At 45.5% G+C, this 17,500-nt stretch overlaps 1 protein-coding gene across 1 annotated transcript in view; it reads right to left on the bottom strand.

Annotated features, from left to right (window-relative positions):
• LOC306783195 (radixin-like) overlaps window positions 1-14,239 on the bottom strand; it is a 28,099-nt gene extending 13,860 nt beyond the window's left edge. The window contains 2 exon segments of the mRNA XM_079276750.1: window positions 7,750-7,851; window positions 14,195-14,239. Of these exon segments, the coding sequence (XP_079132876.1) occupies window positions 7,750-7,851; window positions 14,195-14,224 (132 nt within the window). The 5' untranslated portion in view covers window positions 14,225-14,239.
• Between the last annotated feature and the right edge of the window lie 3,261 nt (window positions 14,240-17,500).

Below are 17,500 nucleotides of genomic sequence, written 5' to 3'. Positions count from 1 at the left end.
TTCTGGAAAATTTATAAAATCCAGTGAACTATAATGTGACCCTCTCCTGTCTGTATCGTCCCTATCAGATTTCTATAAATATTATTCACACACACTGTGTTACAGCCGGTGTTCATTGCACTCATCCTTCTGCCAGCAAGCTGCAGAGAAAAAGATGCTTTTTCCTTCAAAATGCTCTGAAAGGACTCAGTCCTCCGTAGAATGTGAATGTTTCACAGACATTGGACAAGTCTTCGGTGGGTTTGATGACACGTTGCATCCTTGATATTAAGGATCCTTTTCTTGACTTTGAGAAAAACATTTCATTCACTTTAACATCCGAGTCATTTTGAAGTGAAACGGGTTTTAATGGAGTCATGAAAAGTGTGTGTGTGTGTGTGTGTGTGTGTGTGAGAGAGCTTTTTGTCGCAGCATGAAGACTATTAACGGCACAGCTAGTAAAGACCTAACCAGAGTCCTATAACAACTGTGTGTGTGTGTGTGTGTGTGTGTGTGTGTGTGTGTGTGTGTGTGTGTGTGTGTGTGTGTGTGTGTGTGTGTGTTCCTATCGGAGGAATAATGCATTATACTGTGCTGGTGTGTTCAGTGCTGCAGTAAGAAAAACCTTCTGCAGTGAAACCAACTGACACTGTCCTCAAGTAACCCTGAAGGGGGGGGGGGAGAGAGAGACACACAGAGAGAGAGAGAGAGAGAGAGAGAGAGAGAGACAGAGAGAGAGAGAGAGAGAGAGAGAGACACACAGAGAGAGAGAGAGACACAGAGAGAGAGAGAGAGAGACAGAGAGAGAGAGACAGAGAGAGAGAGACAGAGAGAGACAGAGAGAGAGAGACAGAGAGAGACAGAGAGAGAGAGAGAGAGAGAGAGAGAGAGAGACAGAGAGAGAGAGACAGAGAGAGAGACAGAGAGAGAGAGACAGAGAGAGAGAGACAGAGAGAGACAGAGAGAGAGAGACAGAGAGAGAGAGAGAAGCAGTAACAATGGTTCAGTCTAAACCAGTACCTGGCCTTAGGGAAAAGACTGCTCCAGTAGTGTGTGTGTGTGTGTATGTGTGTGTGTGTGTGTGAGACACAAAGACAAATAAAAAGACAACGCCCGAGGTGAACAAGTGAATCGATCATAAGAAACCAAGAGTCAGGAAATACAAGACTCACAGACAGCTCAGCTGACCTGAGAACCACACACACACACACACACACACACACACACACACACACACACACACACACACACACACACACACACACACACACACACATTTTAACAATATCTTGCAGACAAAAGATGAATCCAGATATTTGATGAATGATTAAGTCGTCACCTGTAGCCAATCAGTTCATTGACAGAGCAGGAAATCAAACACATGAATGCAACTGTGGGACAGAAATAGGGGTGTCACGGATCACAAACCTCACGGTTCGGATCACGGTTCAGGAGTCACGGTTCGGATAATTTTTCGGATCAACAAAGAAAAAGGGGAGGAGCCAAATGTAATAAATAAAAATAATACATTCAAGAATTCTGTTATGTTTAAGTGCAACATGAGGTATGTCGATATCCTCGTCCTTTGATCAATACTGAAAGAAAGAAACAGCCAGTGAGCTTCCACTGTTTACACTGAACTGAACTGCTCAGCAACAACTTGGGTCTGTGTTTACTTCCTGTCAGGTCATTCAAATACACAATAATGTTACATTACTGTGACATTTTCAAAAAGATGAGAATATCTCCATTGTCTGGGGAGAGGGTCGACCTTTCTGTGCTGACTGGAATATTATTGACTGGAATATTATTGGGCCTGTCTAGCTTCACTCTGATGCTTCTGTCAGCACCTGCCCCAGGTGTGTGTGTGTGTGTCTCTCACAGAGGGGGCGTGTCTACAGCACCTGCCCCAGGTGTGTGTGTGTGTGACTCTCACAGAGGGGGCGTGTCTACAGCACCTGCCCCAGGTGTGTGTGTGTGTGACTCTCACAGAGGGGGCGTGTCTACAGCACCTGCCCCAGGTGTGTGTCTGTGTGACTCTCACAGAGGGGGCGTGTCTACAGCACCTGCCCCAGGTGTGTGTGTGTGTGACTCTCACAGAGGGGGCGTGTCTACAGCACCTGCCCCAGGTGTGTGTGTGTGACTCTCACAGAGGGGGCGTGTCTACAGCACCGGACTAAGAATCACTCCGCCGTGGTGAAAGCAGTCTCTGCAGTCTCTTCCTTCTCATAGAGGTCTGGAACAGCTTCACACTGAAGTGGGTGCGTGAGTGGATTTCGTAGCGTGGCTCAAGCACTTTAACCAGATTTAGAAATCCTTTGTTTTCTACACCGGAGTGTCCCCGTCGCTGACAGACGGGATGGTGTCTCTTCATGTGTGGACATGCCGATGTTTTGCCGTTGTCGTGTGTCTCTCTTTAAATAACGCCTACATACCGTAACGCTTTGTCCACCACCCTCATCCGTCATTATACGTTACAGGGAAGACAAAATGTTCCCAAACCTGCGACTTAAATGACGCCGCGGCTTCTGACGTTCCTCCGCTCGCCATGACGTCACCGTTAAATGCTTCTAAGCTGCTCCGGTCACGTGAACACACTCCTGCTTTATATCTGTTCACTGACACTCTGCATTGATATTCGGGGACTTGTTACTTGAAAAGGAACAGCAGCAGTAGAACTTTATTACACACTATGATGATTACACTGTAAAAATAAATACTCGATTGATCCGCGGTTCACGAGTGATCCGAACGGATCACGGATCGATCCGTGATCCGCGACACCACTAGACAGAAACCATGTTGCTGTAGTTGAGCCACGTCAACTTAACATCACGTAAGATGCTCATACTGCTGGTGTCCATTTAACCCGTGTGTTCTGAATGTGCATGTGTCCTTGTTCATCTACTTGAACAGGACATGTCCATTGAAGTGTGTGTGTTCAGAGGATGTCATGAAGTCCACGATTCTCCACAACACAACTTATTAGCAGCATTACTGCAGCAAAGAGAATAAATAAGTAATCTAACATTTAAGATATAATAAATAAGTAAACCGTAAAACGATCAAAAACCATATTAACATGAATAATAGGACTTAAAGTTTGCACATTATTGCACATAAGAAATATGAAATGTTGATGTTGCGCAGCAGTATATAATTCAATACCGGGGTAAGAAACTAAAATGCTACCTCCGTTAACGTTAGCTGCGATATTTAGCCAACTGTCTTTTGAATCTGAGCTCATCTGAACACTCTGTAATGAACGAATGAATGTTAAAACACAAGAGGATTAATAACAGCATCTGTATCAGCCCACAACATCCCAACCGACTTGGTACCAACGTGGCGGTTCTTGTGACATCCTCAGTGTATTCGTGTGGATTGTATGGGAACGCAACCATGTGTGTGTGTGTGTGTGTGTGTGTGTGTGTGTGTGTGTGTGCAGCCATATTGTTGCTTTGCATGCACACAGTATGTCATTTTGTTTCTCTGCACAATCCTCTCACGTCACGTGTCTGTTCTGGCTGATAAGGTTTCCATAGCGACGCCCTGGTGGCTCCTACAGGGAGTTCAACACTCGAGAGGATCGATCGCTCCGCAGCTGAGAAGCAAGCTGAAGAAAGCAGCGGGTAAAATACTCAAGGCTCACAATTAATGTTTCAGTCCGTAGAACATCAGGAACCAGAGCCTGACGGGACGTCTTCAGAATGATAGTTTTGTCCGAATAACAGTCAAAAACTCCAAAAAGCAGCACATGTGAGACGGATGAGGTCCAGAGAAACGTGTACAAAATGACATTTTAAGACATTTTCACGTGAAGTTATGAAACCACAACTAATAATGTCATCTTGGATTCAATATTTTACTCTCACAACATCACAGATTATGTTCTAACAGTGTTCTACATATACATGTAACACAATACCTGCTTAAACTCAGTTACGTTCTATAAAGGCTGAAAGAAAACTCAAGAGATGAGGTCAAAGGTCAAATACAGAAACACTGCAGTTCTGAATGGAGGAGAATATCAGTAGGAACTCCACTATCGACTGTGTCCAATGCAGAGTGTGTGTGTGTGTGTGTGTGTGTGTGTGTGTGTGTGTGTGTGTGTGTGTGTGTGTGTGTCAATGCCGTCAGGGAGACGCATGCATATGTCAACCTTTGGGAAATCAATAGATCTTTTAAAGGATTTTCCAGGACCATCTGACCCTCGTGATTCTTGTCTCCTGCATCGTCTCCGTCTTCGCTCTTCTTTTCATTCCCCTTTGTGCCGTCTTTGTCCTTCCTCGTCGCAAAAGCATCATTGGCAAACGGGTCAGTCTGTTTCCCGCTAAAGCCCCTTTCAGACGTGCACTCCAATTTAACGTGGCGGCCTCCCGTCTGAAGAAGCACCCAGGTCAAGCCAGACCGGGTCAGACCGGGTCAGACGTGGTGACGTTTCCACATCTCTGTCAAATGTGAAGTCCATGTCGTGAGATTGAGGTGAAGCTGCGGCAGCACAAAGTGAACCATGCAGAGAATGAGAGAGTAAATCACAGAACACGGAGTGTCTTCAGTGTTACTGCGTGACTGGTTGATCTGAACGAAGCCTTTAAAAACACCAGAGTCACACAGGAACACAGAGAGACTCATCGGGCAGCGATGGTCCAGCAGGTGAACGTCTGGAGTCTTTAGAGAGAGCGAAGGTGACATGAAACGCTGCAAAGACATGTTCTAAACATGTCTTACTGAAGAAGGCCTTTTAGAGGAGAGGTGACCTGAAGTCTGCCTCCTCTCTGGGAAGTTCTCATCATTAATCTACACCAGCTTCAGAGGGTTAGGCTCGCTCTGACCGTTGACCTCTCTTCTGTTAAATAAATCAGTAGGCATATAGTTCAGACTCAGAACACAACGGTCAACGATACAAACCAACGATGCACCATGAGACCTCTGACTTCCTGAGACAACGGTTTGAAGAAGAGACTCTAAAGATCCGACAGAAAATCAACGCTTGAGACGGAGGAAGGTGAGAGTCACATCCTTCATCACAGCCGATGGAAAGTTAAGATTTACTGTGAACAATATGTGGACAACACGGTGTAACATCATGAAACCACCTCCTGTTTGTCTGATGTTTTCTTTCAGGTTAGCCTGCTGACACAGAGCCCCCTTCTACGTGGCTCAGCAGAACTCTTGTGGGTGGTTTACCCGCAGGAACCGGTCCATCTCGATACATTTGTTCTTTTGTTGTTCTTACGTTAGCTACGAAGCTAACGGAGCTGTAAAGCCTGCAGGGGGCCACTCTCAGCTTCATCTTTCAATCCATTGTGACATTCCAGCCGTCTCTTCGTGGCCCAACAGCGAGCCCAGATGAAACAGTGCAGAGGTTTGTGTGTGTGACTGCTGGGCTTAGCGTCAAAGCGTGGTCCTGATGTAACCGGAGTGGGAGTTCCCCTCGAGGGCGGCTCGGGTGTCGTTTTTCTGGACTGGATATGAACAAAATGCCCGTCACTCACCGCTCTCCCGAATCCTCTGCGTGACCTTTTGCTTCCCTCCGGTGAGGCTCACTAATCTGAGCGCGCCGGCTCAAACGCTCTCTTTTGCTCGTACGCTGGCTGCAGATAAGAGTTGAGCAGCAGCAGCAGCATGAAGCTCCTCATCCTCGCTGGTCCTGGTCCTGGTCCTCTATGAACCAGTCTCAGTGTAGTCCTGGTCCTCTATGAACCAGTCTCAGTGTAGTCCTGATCCTCTATATGAACCAGTCTCAGTGTAGTCCTGATCCTCTATGAACCAGTCTCAGTGTAGTCCTGGTCCTCTATGAACCAGTCTCAGTGTAGTCCTGATCCTCTATCAGATGTTCTGTTTCTATAGAGTTGTTCTTGATGCTCGTCATCGGAGCCACCGGGTCGGATTCTGGTGAAACCAGATGAACTCATGCAGGTTCACCAGAACCTCCTTCAGCTCAGACTCCAGCAGAGGCCGGTCTACCGTGGACAGACCCAGATCCTCCAGCAGAGACCGGTCCACCATGGACAGACCCGGCTTCACCTGCAGCCTTGGACCTGCAGTCAGATCTCCAGACGCTGCTGCCGGGAGCTGAGCTCTCCTCCTCCTCCTCCTCCTCCTCCTCCTCCAGGAGCAGAGCTTCTCCCAGGACGTGTTGCTGGACCCGCTGGAGGGAAGGGAGGCACGGGAGAACCAGAACCAGGACTGAGAGGGGCAGACTGTCAGACCTGCTGCAGTAGAATCAGAGGTTCTAAAGAGTCTGGAGCTCAGAGACACGACAGCTTTAGTCCACAGGGGGCGACAGAACCAACACTCAGTTAAAGTTCCTTGTAGTAACTTTATCTTATTTAAAACTGGTTGTTTTTAACACTTTGGTTAAAATACTAAATTCTAAACACTACAATTTTAAACATTTCCTTAGTGGAGGAACAGACATTTGATAGTTAAACAGAATGAATTATTTTCTGTCTAATAACCGAGTCATATAATAAAAGAAATGAGAATTTCTGGAGTTTATGTTCCTGCTTCCAGGGTTAAAATGTAATAACGGTAATATAATAAAAGGCTTCACAATCCTCCGCCTATAATCCTGTTATGTAAGCTGCAGTGCAGACTCAGCCTGTGTGTGTTTGTGTCAGAGCAACATGAAGGCTCCCACTGTCCTTCAGTCCAGAAATAGGGCAGAGAAAGCGCTCTTTGTCTTCAATAGACAGGACACGTCCATAAAGTGACCGACTGTCGTGCTTCTGTGTGTGCATGTTTCCCAACACATTACTTGTGACCGGGAGAGCTGATGACAGGCTCACTTAAAGAAATACAGATGAGGTATGAGCGGCACCAAAACATCAGTTCATGTTGCACGAGGAATAAAGGACAATGGCTCGTGATTGTAAAAGCTCTAAACAACGAAATAAACTGTGACCAGATGGCAAACTAAAAGCTGAAGTGTCCTAAAGCTGCGTTCTCTCTAGTGTCCACCAGGGGGCGACTCCTCTGGTTGTATAGAAGTCTATAGAAAATGACTCTACTTCTCTCTTGATTTATTCCCTCAGTAAACATTGTAAACATGACTTTATGTCTCAATCTCTAGTTTCAAGTCTTCTTCAATACAGCATGATGTTCATTTAGTACATTATGGTCCATTTAGAGTCACACAGACCATAAAGCAGGGGATGCTTTAGGGCGGGGCTACACAGTGAGGTCTCTACCAGACTTGTCTGCGTTCTGGTCTTTTAACTTTATCCCTCTCACATTGAGTTTTGACTTCATGATCTCGTGTCACTGAAGAAACGAAGATGACGAGGAACAAAAAGCAACATGGCGACGGCCAAAATTCCAAACTCAAGGCTTCAAATCAGCGGTCCACAAACCAATGGGTGACATAACGGTGACTACATCCACTTCTTATATAGGAATACATATTTGGGAAGAAGAATATCATCCACCACTCTGCGGACATTTTAAACAGACTGTATTGGCACTGTCAGCAGGAGACTGAAGAGCAGACCAACACATGGAGCCGAACTCTGGTGAATGTGTCGTGTGATAACAGAAGTCAACCAAGTGGATGCCATAAAAATGTGATTTATTATCTACAAGAAGCCATGGCTTTCAGCTTTAAGACGTCATGATCACTAAGGCGTGTCTTTTCTCATTGAGCACCGAAATGCATCTGAACTCAAAGGAGACAGATGTTTGAGAGACTGTACGGCAGCGCTTCCCTGCAGTCTGATGAGTGGCTGGTAGAGCATGAGAGCAGAGGCAGTGATGTTAGGTACTCACCGGTTTGGGCATCTTTCTCCTCTCTCCGCCCGTCCCCTGCTGCTGAGAAAACAAAAAGAAGTCGTCCTCCGTCTTCCTGCCTCTCTCCGGGGGCACCAGCGCCTGGGACAAAGACAAAAGCACCGATGTCAGCTAACAGCATTAGCTTCAGACTCAGTCTTCCCTTTAGGCGGTTCTGTTTTGTCTCTTTGTCTCTCCCGGCATCTCGCTGTCACTATCCAGAGAGACACCGACAGGAAACTGTCTAAGGAGACGTTCAAAGGTCTGGGTCAAAACAAAGAGAAAGACAAGTGAAGAGGAAGACACTTCACAGATGTTTGAAGTGTCCTCTGTTGTTTGAGCAATCTGCTGGTGGTGCCAGTAGAGTCTGGCCTAACTGGGAGAGAGGAAAGCCACTTCCATGGTGTCCTTAAAGTGACCTGCTGTCTGAAGTCGTGCTCGTCAGCTGAAGGACTGGAGGGTTAAACAGAGAGAGAGCAGTTGGAAGGTGTCCCATAGGTGCCTGATCTGTGTGATGTGTGAGGACAGAAATAGACCTTTCTCAAGTGTCAGCGCGGAGAATGAAACCGGGCTCAGTCCAAAAGCTTGAGCTCAGTCTGAGGACAGAAAACAAACCGAGAACTCGACTTGTTGAGTCTAAAGTGCTCAGTCAGGCTCCGAGTGTTAGAAAGACTTGTCCTGCACAAAATGACCACAATACACCAGCAGAGGCTTTTATGTTCAACGGTCCTGATTCAAAGCATTTCTTCAATATGGTCTCATTTCCAAAATGTTTCAAAAACATATTTAGTGAGTTATAGGACATAAGAATTAAGGTTTTTTTAACATGCTTTCTAATTAGTAACTTTTGCAAGGACACTAATAATTGTTGGTTTGAGAAGAGAACTGCTGGACTTAATAAAAGGTTTCGCGATTGTTGAATCAAACCGCCGACCTCCTGGTCGAGTGCAGGTAGCAAAAAACAAGATGGCGACGGCCAAAACGCCAAACTGTAGGCTTCAAAACGTCAGGCCGCAAACCGATGAATGCCGTCACAACGACTACATCCACTTCTTAAATACAGTCTGCGGTTGAAGGACGACCCGCTCTTCCGTCAGTCCCAGAGAATAATTCTGTCTTTTCATCGGTTATAATCAAACTACGCTCATAAACACGCTGATTAGAGGACAAATATCTCCGTTCCATTAATATCATTACCATATGTGTGTGTTGGATCTCCGCTCTTACTCAGTTATGAACTCGTGAAAATGTGACATCAACTCTGTGAATTACAAACTATTAATAACCAGAGGTGTGCAGCTCGTACAAGTCGATGTAGGTCACAGCTCTCTGGAACTGTCCTGGATGTTTCCTTCTCTGTTAAAAATCCTCCTCCTGACTGACAAAAGACACTTCATACATATTTGAAATGCATTAAAAGGCAAACTGCCAATGTTATCGCCACATCAGAGAGCATTGATCTACTTTAAAGTGTCCCAGTTCTCTCTTTCAGTTCACTTTGATGTGCCACGCAGCTGCGGGGTGACCTGCTCATCATTGATCCGTCAGACCTCCCGTCATCCACCAGTGAACCCTGGAGGTCCACGAGGTCTTTGTTCAATCAGACCGACCTCGTTCTCAAGACACAGAGGCATTCAGCCGTCCACAGGCCAGAAACAGCTCAAATACAAGCTGAACCACAGCAGAGTTATGCTGCAACCATTATAATGACATGTTAAACAAACTCACGTTTCTACTGTTTCACGAAATAATGTGAATATATAAATATAAACAGTGTTTAATGAGATCTTAACACTTTATATCAAGGCTGACCTGAATGCTTGGAAGCTTGTAAAAACAGATTTTCACTAAATGGAGCTTGAACTCATTAAAATTGTAACTCAATGCATCCTCCGTTAACATTAGCTGTTAGCTCCGTTAACGTTAGCTGTTAGCTCCGTTAACGTTAGCTGTTAGCTCCGTTAACGTTAGCTGTTAGCTCCGTTAACGTTAGCTGTTAGCTCCGTTAACGTTAGCTGTTAGCTCCGTTAACGTTAGCTGTTAGCTACGTTAACGTTAGCTGTTAGCTCCGTTAACGTTAGCTGTTAGCTCCGTTAACGTTAGCTGTTAGCTCCTAATAAATGATATGATTACTTGATATCTGATCGGTGCATAAACTCAAGTACTCGCTGAGACCTGATCCAGTATTTTAGACACCAGAGGCATTTCTGACACAACTCTACCAACACATCCAGAATGTGTTGGTACCTATATTAAATATCAGCCCCCGAACCTTAATAAGTGCCGGTCCCTCGGCTAGAAGTCTAAAATCTGATGCAGGTAGACTTAGTAAAACTGCACAATAGGCAACGTGTGGTGGGTTCATCGGCTGGGTCTCGCTGTGCAGTTTCACTCCACCTCTAAACCTCCTCCTCTTATCAGTAGAACAGGAGAAGAACAGAGAGAGAGTCAGCCAGAGGAGAGCAACCTAAGGATTCAAAGCTCGCCTTCACCCACATACCTGCAGACAGGAGATAACTGGAGACGCAGAGTACTGAATGCAGAGTATGCAGCGCTTCAGAGCAAGATTAATATATTCTGGATGAACTTCCAGCGTTACACTTCCAGCTCTTCCTCTTTCATTCTGTGTTCATTCTTGATAACATGAGCTCTGTGCTCCACTCCGCAAGGTGAAAGTGATCACCATCTACAAGATTTAATAGGTTCAAATGCTTCAGGCTTTATGGAAACACACGCCCCCTGGCCTACACACACACACACACACACACACACACACACACACACACACACACACACATCTAAGGGTGACCTTTAGCATACACTGCAGCTGAAAAGCATCCGGAGCTTTTCCACAGAATCAAACACAGGTCCGCTCTGTGCAGCAGCCACCACCTGGTAAATCGACAGGCCTTCAGGGTGAGTCTGCGTCACCTTCATTCAGGGAAAGCAGACGGCCGATGCAGCTTCCAGGTTCACGCAGAATGAAACTCTTTGTTGATATTGGCGCTTGGGGCCGGTAGCGTCCGCAGACGGCGAGCGAGCGCCGAGCATGAACGAAGGCGCTTTATACTTAACGTGTCCGTTCGTTGCATTATCCTCTGAAACTAGCCAGACAAACAAAAACAACTGTTAGGAATCAAAAAGGCAGGTTGTATAGAAGTCTATGAGAAAATGACTCTACTTCTCTCTTGATTTATTACCTCAGTAAACATTGTAAACATGAGTTTATGTCTCAATCTCTAGTTTCAAGTCTTCTTCAATACAGCATGATGTTCATTTCGTAACTTATGGTCCATTTACCCAAATATGGTCACTTCCTGTTCACTGGTTGCAAAAAAGCCAAGATGGCGACGCAAAATAGCCGAACTCGAGGCTTCAAAACAATAAGAGACGTCACGATGACTCCGCCCACTTCTTATGTTCAATCTGTGCTCAGAAGACGGTTTGGTGGGTTGATGTTCAGTGTTTTGCTCAACAGCACAGGACTGACGCTGGACTGAACTCTCCGTGCAACGCGGGTTAAACCTGAGACCACCGCACTAATCCGCATATGGAGATGAATAAAGGATCTAAATGTGAGGGTGAGGTCACATTTCAGAGGAACGGCACAGCAGAGACGGATACACAGAGAAAGTGAAAGTCAGGGACGGAAAGAGGAACTAGAATCTGTCAGTTCACCTGGTCGTGATGTTGAGAAACTAAATCACCACCTGATGCTAACCAAGTAAAACACGCCACTGTATCTTTCAGAGCTGCAACTCACTCATTGTTATTGTTGATGATTAGATTGTTTTCATCATTCATTGTTTTGTATCTAAAATGTCAGAGAAATATTATTTTAAACGGTGAAGAAGCTGGACCCAATGACTATTTGGCATTTCTGCTTTTAGGACTGCTCGGGAGCACAAAGTTACTACGAGGCTCCTTTAAATGTGGCGCCCCCTGTGGACGAAAGCGGTAGTGTCCCTGAGCACCAGACTCTTTAGAACCTCTCATGTTACTGCAGCAGGTCTGACAGTCTGCTCCTCTCAGTCCTGGTTCTCCCGGGCCTCCCTTCCCTCCAGCGGGTCCAGCAACACGTCCTGGGTCTCCAGCAGCGTGGTGTCGGTGTAGCAGAGGAGAAGCTCCATTCACCAACCTTTTCAATCGCTTATAATAATATTTATCTCAAACCGAGGAGCATCAGGCATCAGGCTTTAACTCAATCATCTAAACCACTGATTTGGAAATGATGGAGTAAATCAAGTGTATAAATTATAACTGTTTCATGTTAGTGTGTTAGTGTCCACTGCAGTGAAGAGGAACCGACTGTACTTATTGCTGACGCACTTTAACAACACAGTGAACGAGGACAACGAATGTTTCTGGTGCGTCACTTTTGTTTCATTCTCTCTGTTATTTGGGGTTTACCTGGACTGGACATGACGTCACCGTAGTGAAGGGAAGAAAAGTGCAAAGTACAACATTTCCACTCCAGATGTAAGTGTAAATGTGAACTAACACAAGAGAGAAACGAAGGGAAAGATAAGTTACCTCCGACAAGCTCAACGAGCATAAGATCTCACAGAGAGATGACGTCTTAAAGAAGAACAGGAGATCCACTGATATGACGATGGGTCATAAGTTTCGTTAGCGCTCCTGTAGCGCCAAACTCCCCGACACCTGCACGCTGCTGTGACGGTGAAGTTGCAGTAATCTCGCAGTAAACGTCTCGAAACGTTTCAAAGTCAAAACAAAGATAAATGGCTCCATTTGTCATCTTCAGTTTGACGTCTGAACCCCGGATGCTGTGACGTCCTCAGACCACAGAGGTGAAGCTCCCGTTAGTCCTGCTCTGACGTTATCGACTCGTTGTGTATTTACCGTAGACTGATACGGAAAAACAGAGCGGATATACAGTACGGTATATACCGGCTGTGATTGGTTGTTCCTCCTCGTCACGTGTGTGTGCGAGAGAGCAGCCGTCACGCCCGGAAAATATGCGCTTGGGAACGATATGCTCACATGAACAACAATGTTTTTAAAAGGTACAAAGAAAACCGACAAGTGAGCGACCCGCCTCAGAGTGTCAACTCAGCAGAAACAGCTGGAAAACTCAGTTTCTCCAATTCCGTGTTCGCACCTTTTAGCCGGAATAAGGTCCCGACTTTCCCGCCTGAAAGAGGCTCACACCTGAGGCTAATTTAGCTATGTCTGGATTAATGTGTCTGTTTGAGTGTGCAGGAAGAAATTCGGACCAATTTGCATGAAATAAACCGGTTCATTTCTAGCCCCATCACACCCACACCGCTGTGGAGGCGGCCATGTTGGGCGTGAAAGGTCAAGGCCACTTGTGTCGTCCTCTTGGGGTAACAGTGTCTACGAACTCCACTCTCTGTAAGAATGGAAGGTTGATACAGAACGCTTCATACACACTCAACACGTTTCAGGTTTTAAAGATGAGTTAACTGAAGTTAAACCTGCACTGCATGTTGCTCAGCGACACAAAGCAACAGCAGACTGTCGGTAGTTTGGGAGGATGACTGCTCGTCTGATCTCAGGCTTGACATTATTCAACAGGTTACTAAGATATTGCAGAGAGAAATCTAAAACCGGCCGTCAGAGGTGTCTCGTGTCAGGACGCAGAGAGCCTCTCTCTCAAATGAGCTGTAATTCGGTCCTCCGGAGGGGGCGGGGCCAAGAGCAGCAGGGGGGGGGGCTGAGTGACAGCGGTAACAGCCAATCAGAGACTCCTCTCTCCACCTGACGCCTGACAGAGCGTCTGTTTGTGCCAGCTGGAGCCGCAAGCGTCCATACATGGGCGCGCGCCGGTTCGCTGTACTCAGGTGCTGTGCACGCGACGTAATTCTGCGTGGTTTCACCTGAACTCACCTAAAACCACCGTGGAGCAGAACGTTCCGCGTCACTCACCACTCTGCGTGTAAACGCGTTCTTTCTGGTACCATAGCAACAAGTGTCATCTGTTGTTGTTGTTGTGGCTCTTAAGTTGCCGTAAACAAGCTTTTGGGGGGCATGCGCAGAAGAGGACAAACAGAACAGCTTCAATGTGTCAACAACAAGGTGCTTTATCAGCTGGTGGTTACGTTGTTGCAGAAAAGCGTGACGTCAGCAGGAAGAAAAAACAACAACAGAAAAGTTGCAAACGGCGCAAGAAACATTGTTTCCGCTGCGAGCCACAAAAGCGGAATGTCACACACGCACATCCACACACACACACACACACACACGCACACACCTATACACACGCACACACCGGGCGTGAGTGATGGGACCTCTCTGATGCATTCACGGACGACCAACATGGTCTGTAGAAATGTAAACAGTTGGGTTTTTGCACGACAACCTAATATGCGCGGTAATAAAGGACGACCCCCCCCCCCCCCACACACACACACACACACACACACACACACACACACACACACACACACACACACACACACACCATATGAGCTTCTGTTGTATTGCGCAGCATCTAACTGCTCCTCGATGCAAAGTTACACGGCTCCACTCACGCGTATACCTCGCGGTCCCGGAACGTGCAAGAAGCCGGTTCGAGACGATGATGCTGTGGAATAAGTTACCGGTAAATAAATAAACCCTCCGCGGTGTGAACGGACAGACCGACGAGCTCACTCACCTCTCACTGGCTCCGGCTGAGGATGTGTCCAAACTGTCTCTCCCTCTTCCTCCCCCTCCTCAGCGCGACCTCCACGAGCGAGTAAAAACAGCGCCCCGCTGCGCCGCTGTTTTACCGGACGGCCGCGCGCTCAGATGATCCGGTGCTGTACCGACACACGACCGGAGGGAGAGGTGCGGACAGTCAATATGGCTGACGAACTCACCGTATATACCGAGGCGTGGTGAGTCCTGCAGAGTCCCCCCCCCATGAGCTGGAACAGGAGGTCCGAACTTCATCTCCAGAGATGCTTCTGGTAAACGTGTTGGGTTAAACGGCAAAAACGGTTTATTAAAGATGTAAATTATAACTTGTAACACAATAAATACTGATCTTAATGTGAGTGATGAAGTGGTGAAGTTTCATGGTGATATCTGTGAGGTCATGTGTTGACCCTATTCACCTGTAGAGTCTTCTTAACACAGAGGGGCGAGTTCACTCATCACTCATTTATACATTTATTAACAAAACAAAAACATGGAGGAAACTACAAGAACAACTCGTGCTACATACAATAATTGTCTTGAAGTGAAGAACCGGGGACGTTGAACACGAGATGAGGAAGTTGATCTTTGACCCTCAGAATTTTCTCCTCATCTTCACAGAAATATCTCAAATGATATGAATTTACTGATCAGTCACACAATACATCACTTTCTCTTTCTACAGATCTGACGGCCAGAAAGACCCAAAATATGTAAAACATAACCTCAAAGGGTTTCTGAGCTCAGACACGTGAGAGACTGCGCTAATCTTCCTCACTGTGACGATGACATCAATGCATCAATATGTCAATAACAACATGAACTTGTGCTTTAATCACATATGAAATCATTTGGTTGCATCAACAAATAAAGACGTAATTAAACTTTATCGTAAACAGGTTTGTCCTGTAAAACGAGCTGCTGAGTTCTTTTTAACCAACAGAGCCTGTGCATACATGTGATGCAGCTAAGAGACCAAACATATCAACTGGAACATAACTGCATCAAGAAGAGGAAGAAGAGGAAGAGGAAGAAGAAGAGGAAGAAGAAGAAGGAGAAGAAGAAGAAGAAGAGGAAGAAGAGGAAGAAGAAGAGGAAGAAGAAGAGGAAGAAGGAGAAGGAGAGGAAGAAGAGGAAGAAGAAGAAGGAGAAGAAGAAGGAGAAGAAGAGGAAGAAGGAGAAGGAGAGGAAGAAGAAGAAGGAGAAGAAGAAGAAGAAGAAGAGGAAGAAGAGGAAGAAGAAATAAGAAGAAGAAGAAGAAGAAGAAAAGGAAGAAGAAGAAGAGGAAGAAGAAGAAGAGGAAGAAGAGGAAGAGGAAGAAGAGGAAGAGGAGGAATAAGAAGAAGAGGAAGAGGAGGAAGAGGAAGAAGAGGAAGAAGAAGAGGAAGAAGAAGAAGAGGAAGAGGAAGAAGAGGAAGAAGAAGAGTAAGAAGAAGAGGAAGAAGAAGAAGAGGAAGAAGAAGAAGAGGAAGAAGAGGAAGAGGAGGAAGAAGAGGAAGAGGAGGAAGAAGAAGTGAATGAATGATGTGTTGATCTTTTGCTTGCAGCGGTTTGATGAAGTGCTGCGGTGCATTCATGGTTCATGGATTACAGTAATCAGTGAAGCAGACGACACAACGAGCAGCGGAGTCTCAGTATCTCAGGTCACTGAAAGTCTCCAAGTGTTTGAAGTGTTTAACTTATGGTTATGAAACACAGGTAATAACACCTCAACGTGCATTTATGTTGTTATTATAGAACAAAACATGCACATACAAATGTGACATGCAAATAAAGTCGTTTCAGGAACAATTTAAGAAGTAATCTTGATGTTAAATATTCAGTTTGAGTTCATTGGTGGAAATTATTAATTTCTGATTTATTTAAATTCATTTAATTTCACTTTTAAAAATCTGTTCATGAGTTTTTATTCTTTTGTAATTTCATTTAAAGCAGCCTGTATTGTGCGTAAAGGATTTGCTGCATAAATAACATAAAATAATAAGTATCAGTGATTGATTCTGTAGTCATGACGTCAGGTTGTAAGTTGCTGGTTACTGGTTGCTGTAACAACGTTTAGGTGTGCAACACGTTCTTGTTGTACAACACCGCCACCCTGTGGCCACACGTGGACATGACAGCAGTTAGTCGTACAAAGAGCTCAGGAAAACATTAGTTTCTCTTCCACAACATTATTATTCAATCATAACGTTTATCTCAACAACTGTAACAATGAACACAAACATAAATGATCTCTCTCTCTATATATATATATATATATGTATATATATATATATATATATATATATATATATATATATATATATATATAGGCTCTTTGCCTGTCTCTTGTTGGATCTGTTTGTCTTTTGGACTGACCTCCCGGTGTTGATCCTGCCGTTACCAAGTAAAGACATCGACACCTGTGCACCGAGTTGTGCTTTTGGGTTCTGGTATCTGTGATGCTTACAGATGTGAGTCAGCAGTAGCAGCATGTTCGGATCTCATCAGAGTGTAGTGCAGAGTTTGCAGCGCTGAATGTCGCTGGAGGATCAAAACCGACTCTGTGTCGGCTTCATTCAGACCCGGAGAACGAAGTCAGGCTTTCACAAAACAGGAAAAAGACATTTAAAACTGCTTGTTGAGTGCTTCATTGAGCCATCATTTGCCTAAACGTCATCATCGTTCCTGAATGTTCTGGTTCTGCTGAAAAGTGTCTTTCAGCTTCTTTAAACAAGGACACGGGTCCCACGTCTCATAAATCTATTTATAATCATAAACAGATGTGTCTGATGATGAGACATGATGGGACATGTTGGACACACACACACACACACACACACACACACACACACACACACACACACACACACACACACACACACACACACAGGGGGATCAACATGCTGATAATCTGCGCTGCATCCCATCAAACAGGCTGAACGACAGCTGGTGAACTCCGTCTCCCCGGGTAACCGCCGGGCTGTGAGCCAATAGAAACGCAGGAAGTGGGTCAGCGTGGTGCTTCTGCTGCATCACTCATCGGTGACGTGCCTGATATTAGTTTTCCTTCATCGTTCAGATATGAATGGAACTGGGCCGAAGCCTT

The sequence above is a fragment of the Melanostigma gelatinosum genome (assembly GCF_949748355.1).
Source record: "Melanostigma gelatinosum genome assembly, chromosome: 10".
NCBI classification, from domain to species: domain Eukaryota; kingdom Metazoa; phylum Chordata; class Actinopteri; order Perciformes; family Zoarcidae; genus Melanostigma; species Melanostigma gelatinosum.
The sequence above is the reverse complement of the archived record's forward strand: the minus strand, read 5'-3'. Positions and strand labels throughout refer to the sequence as shown.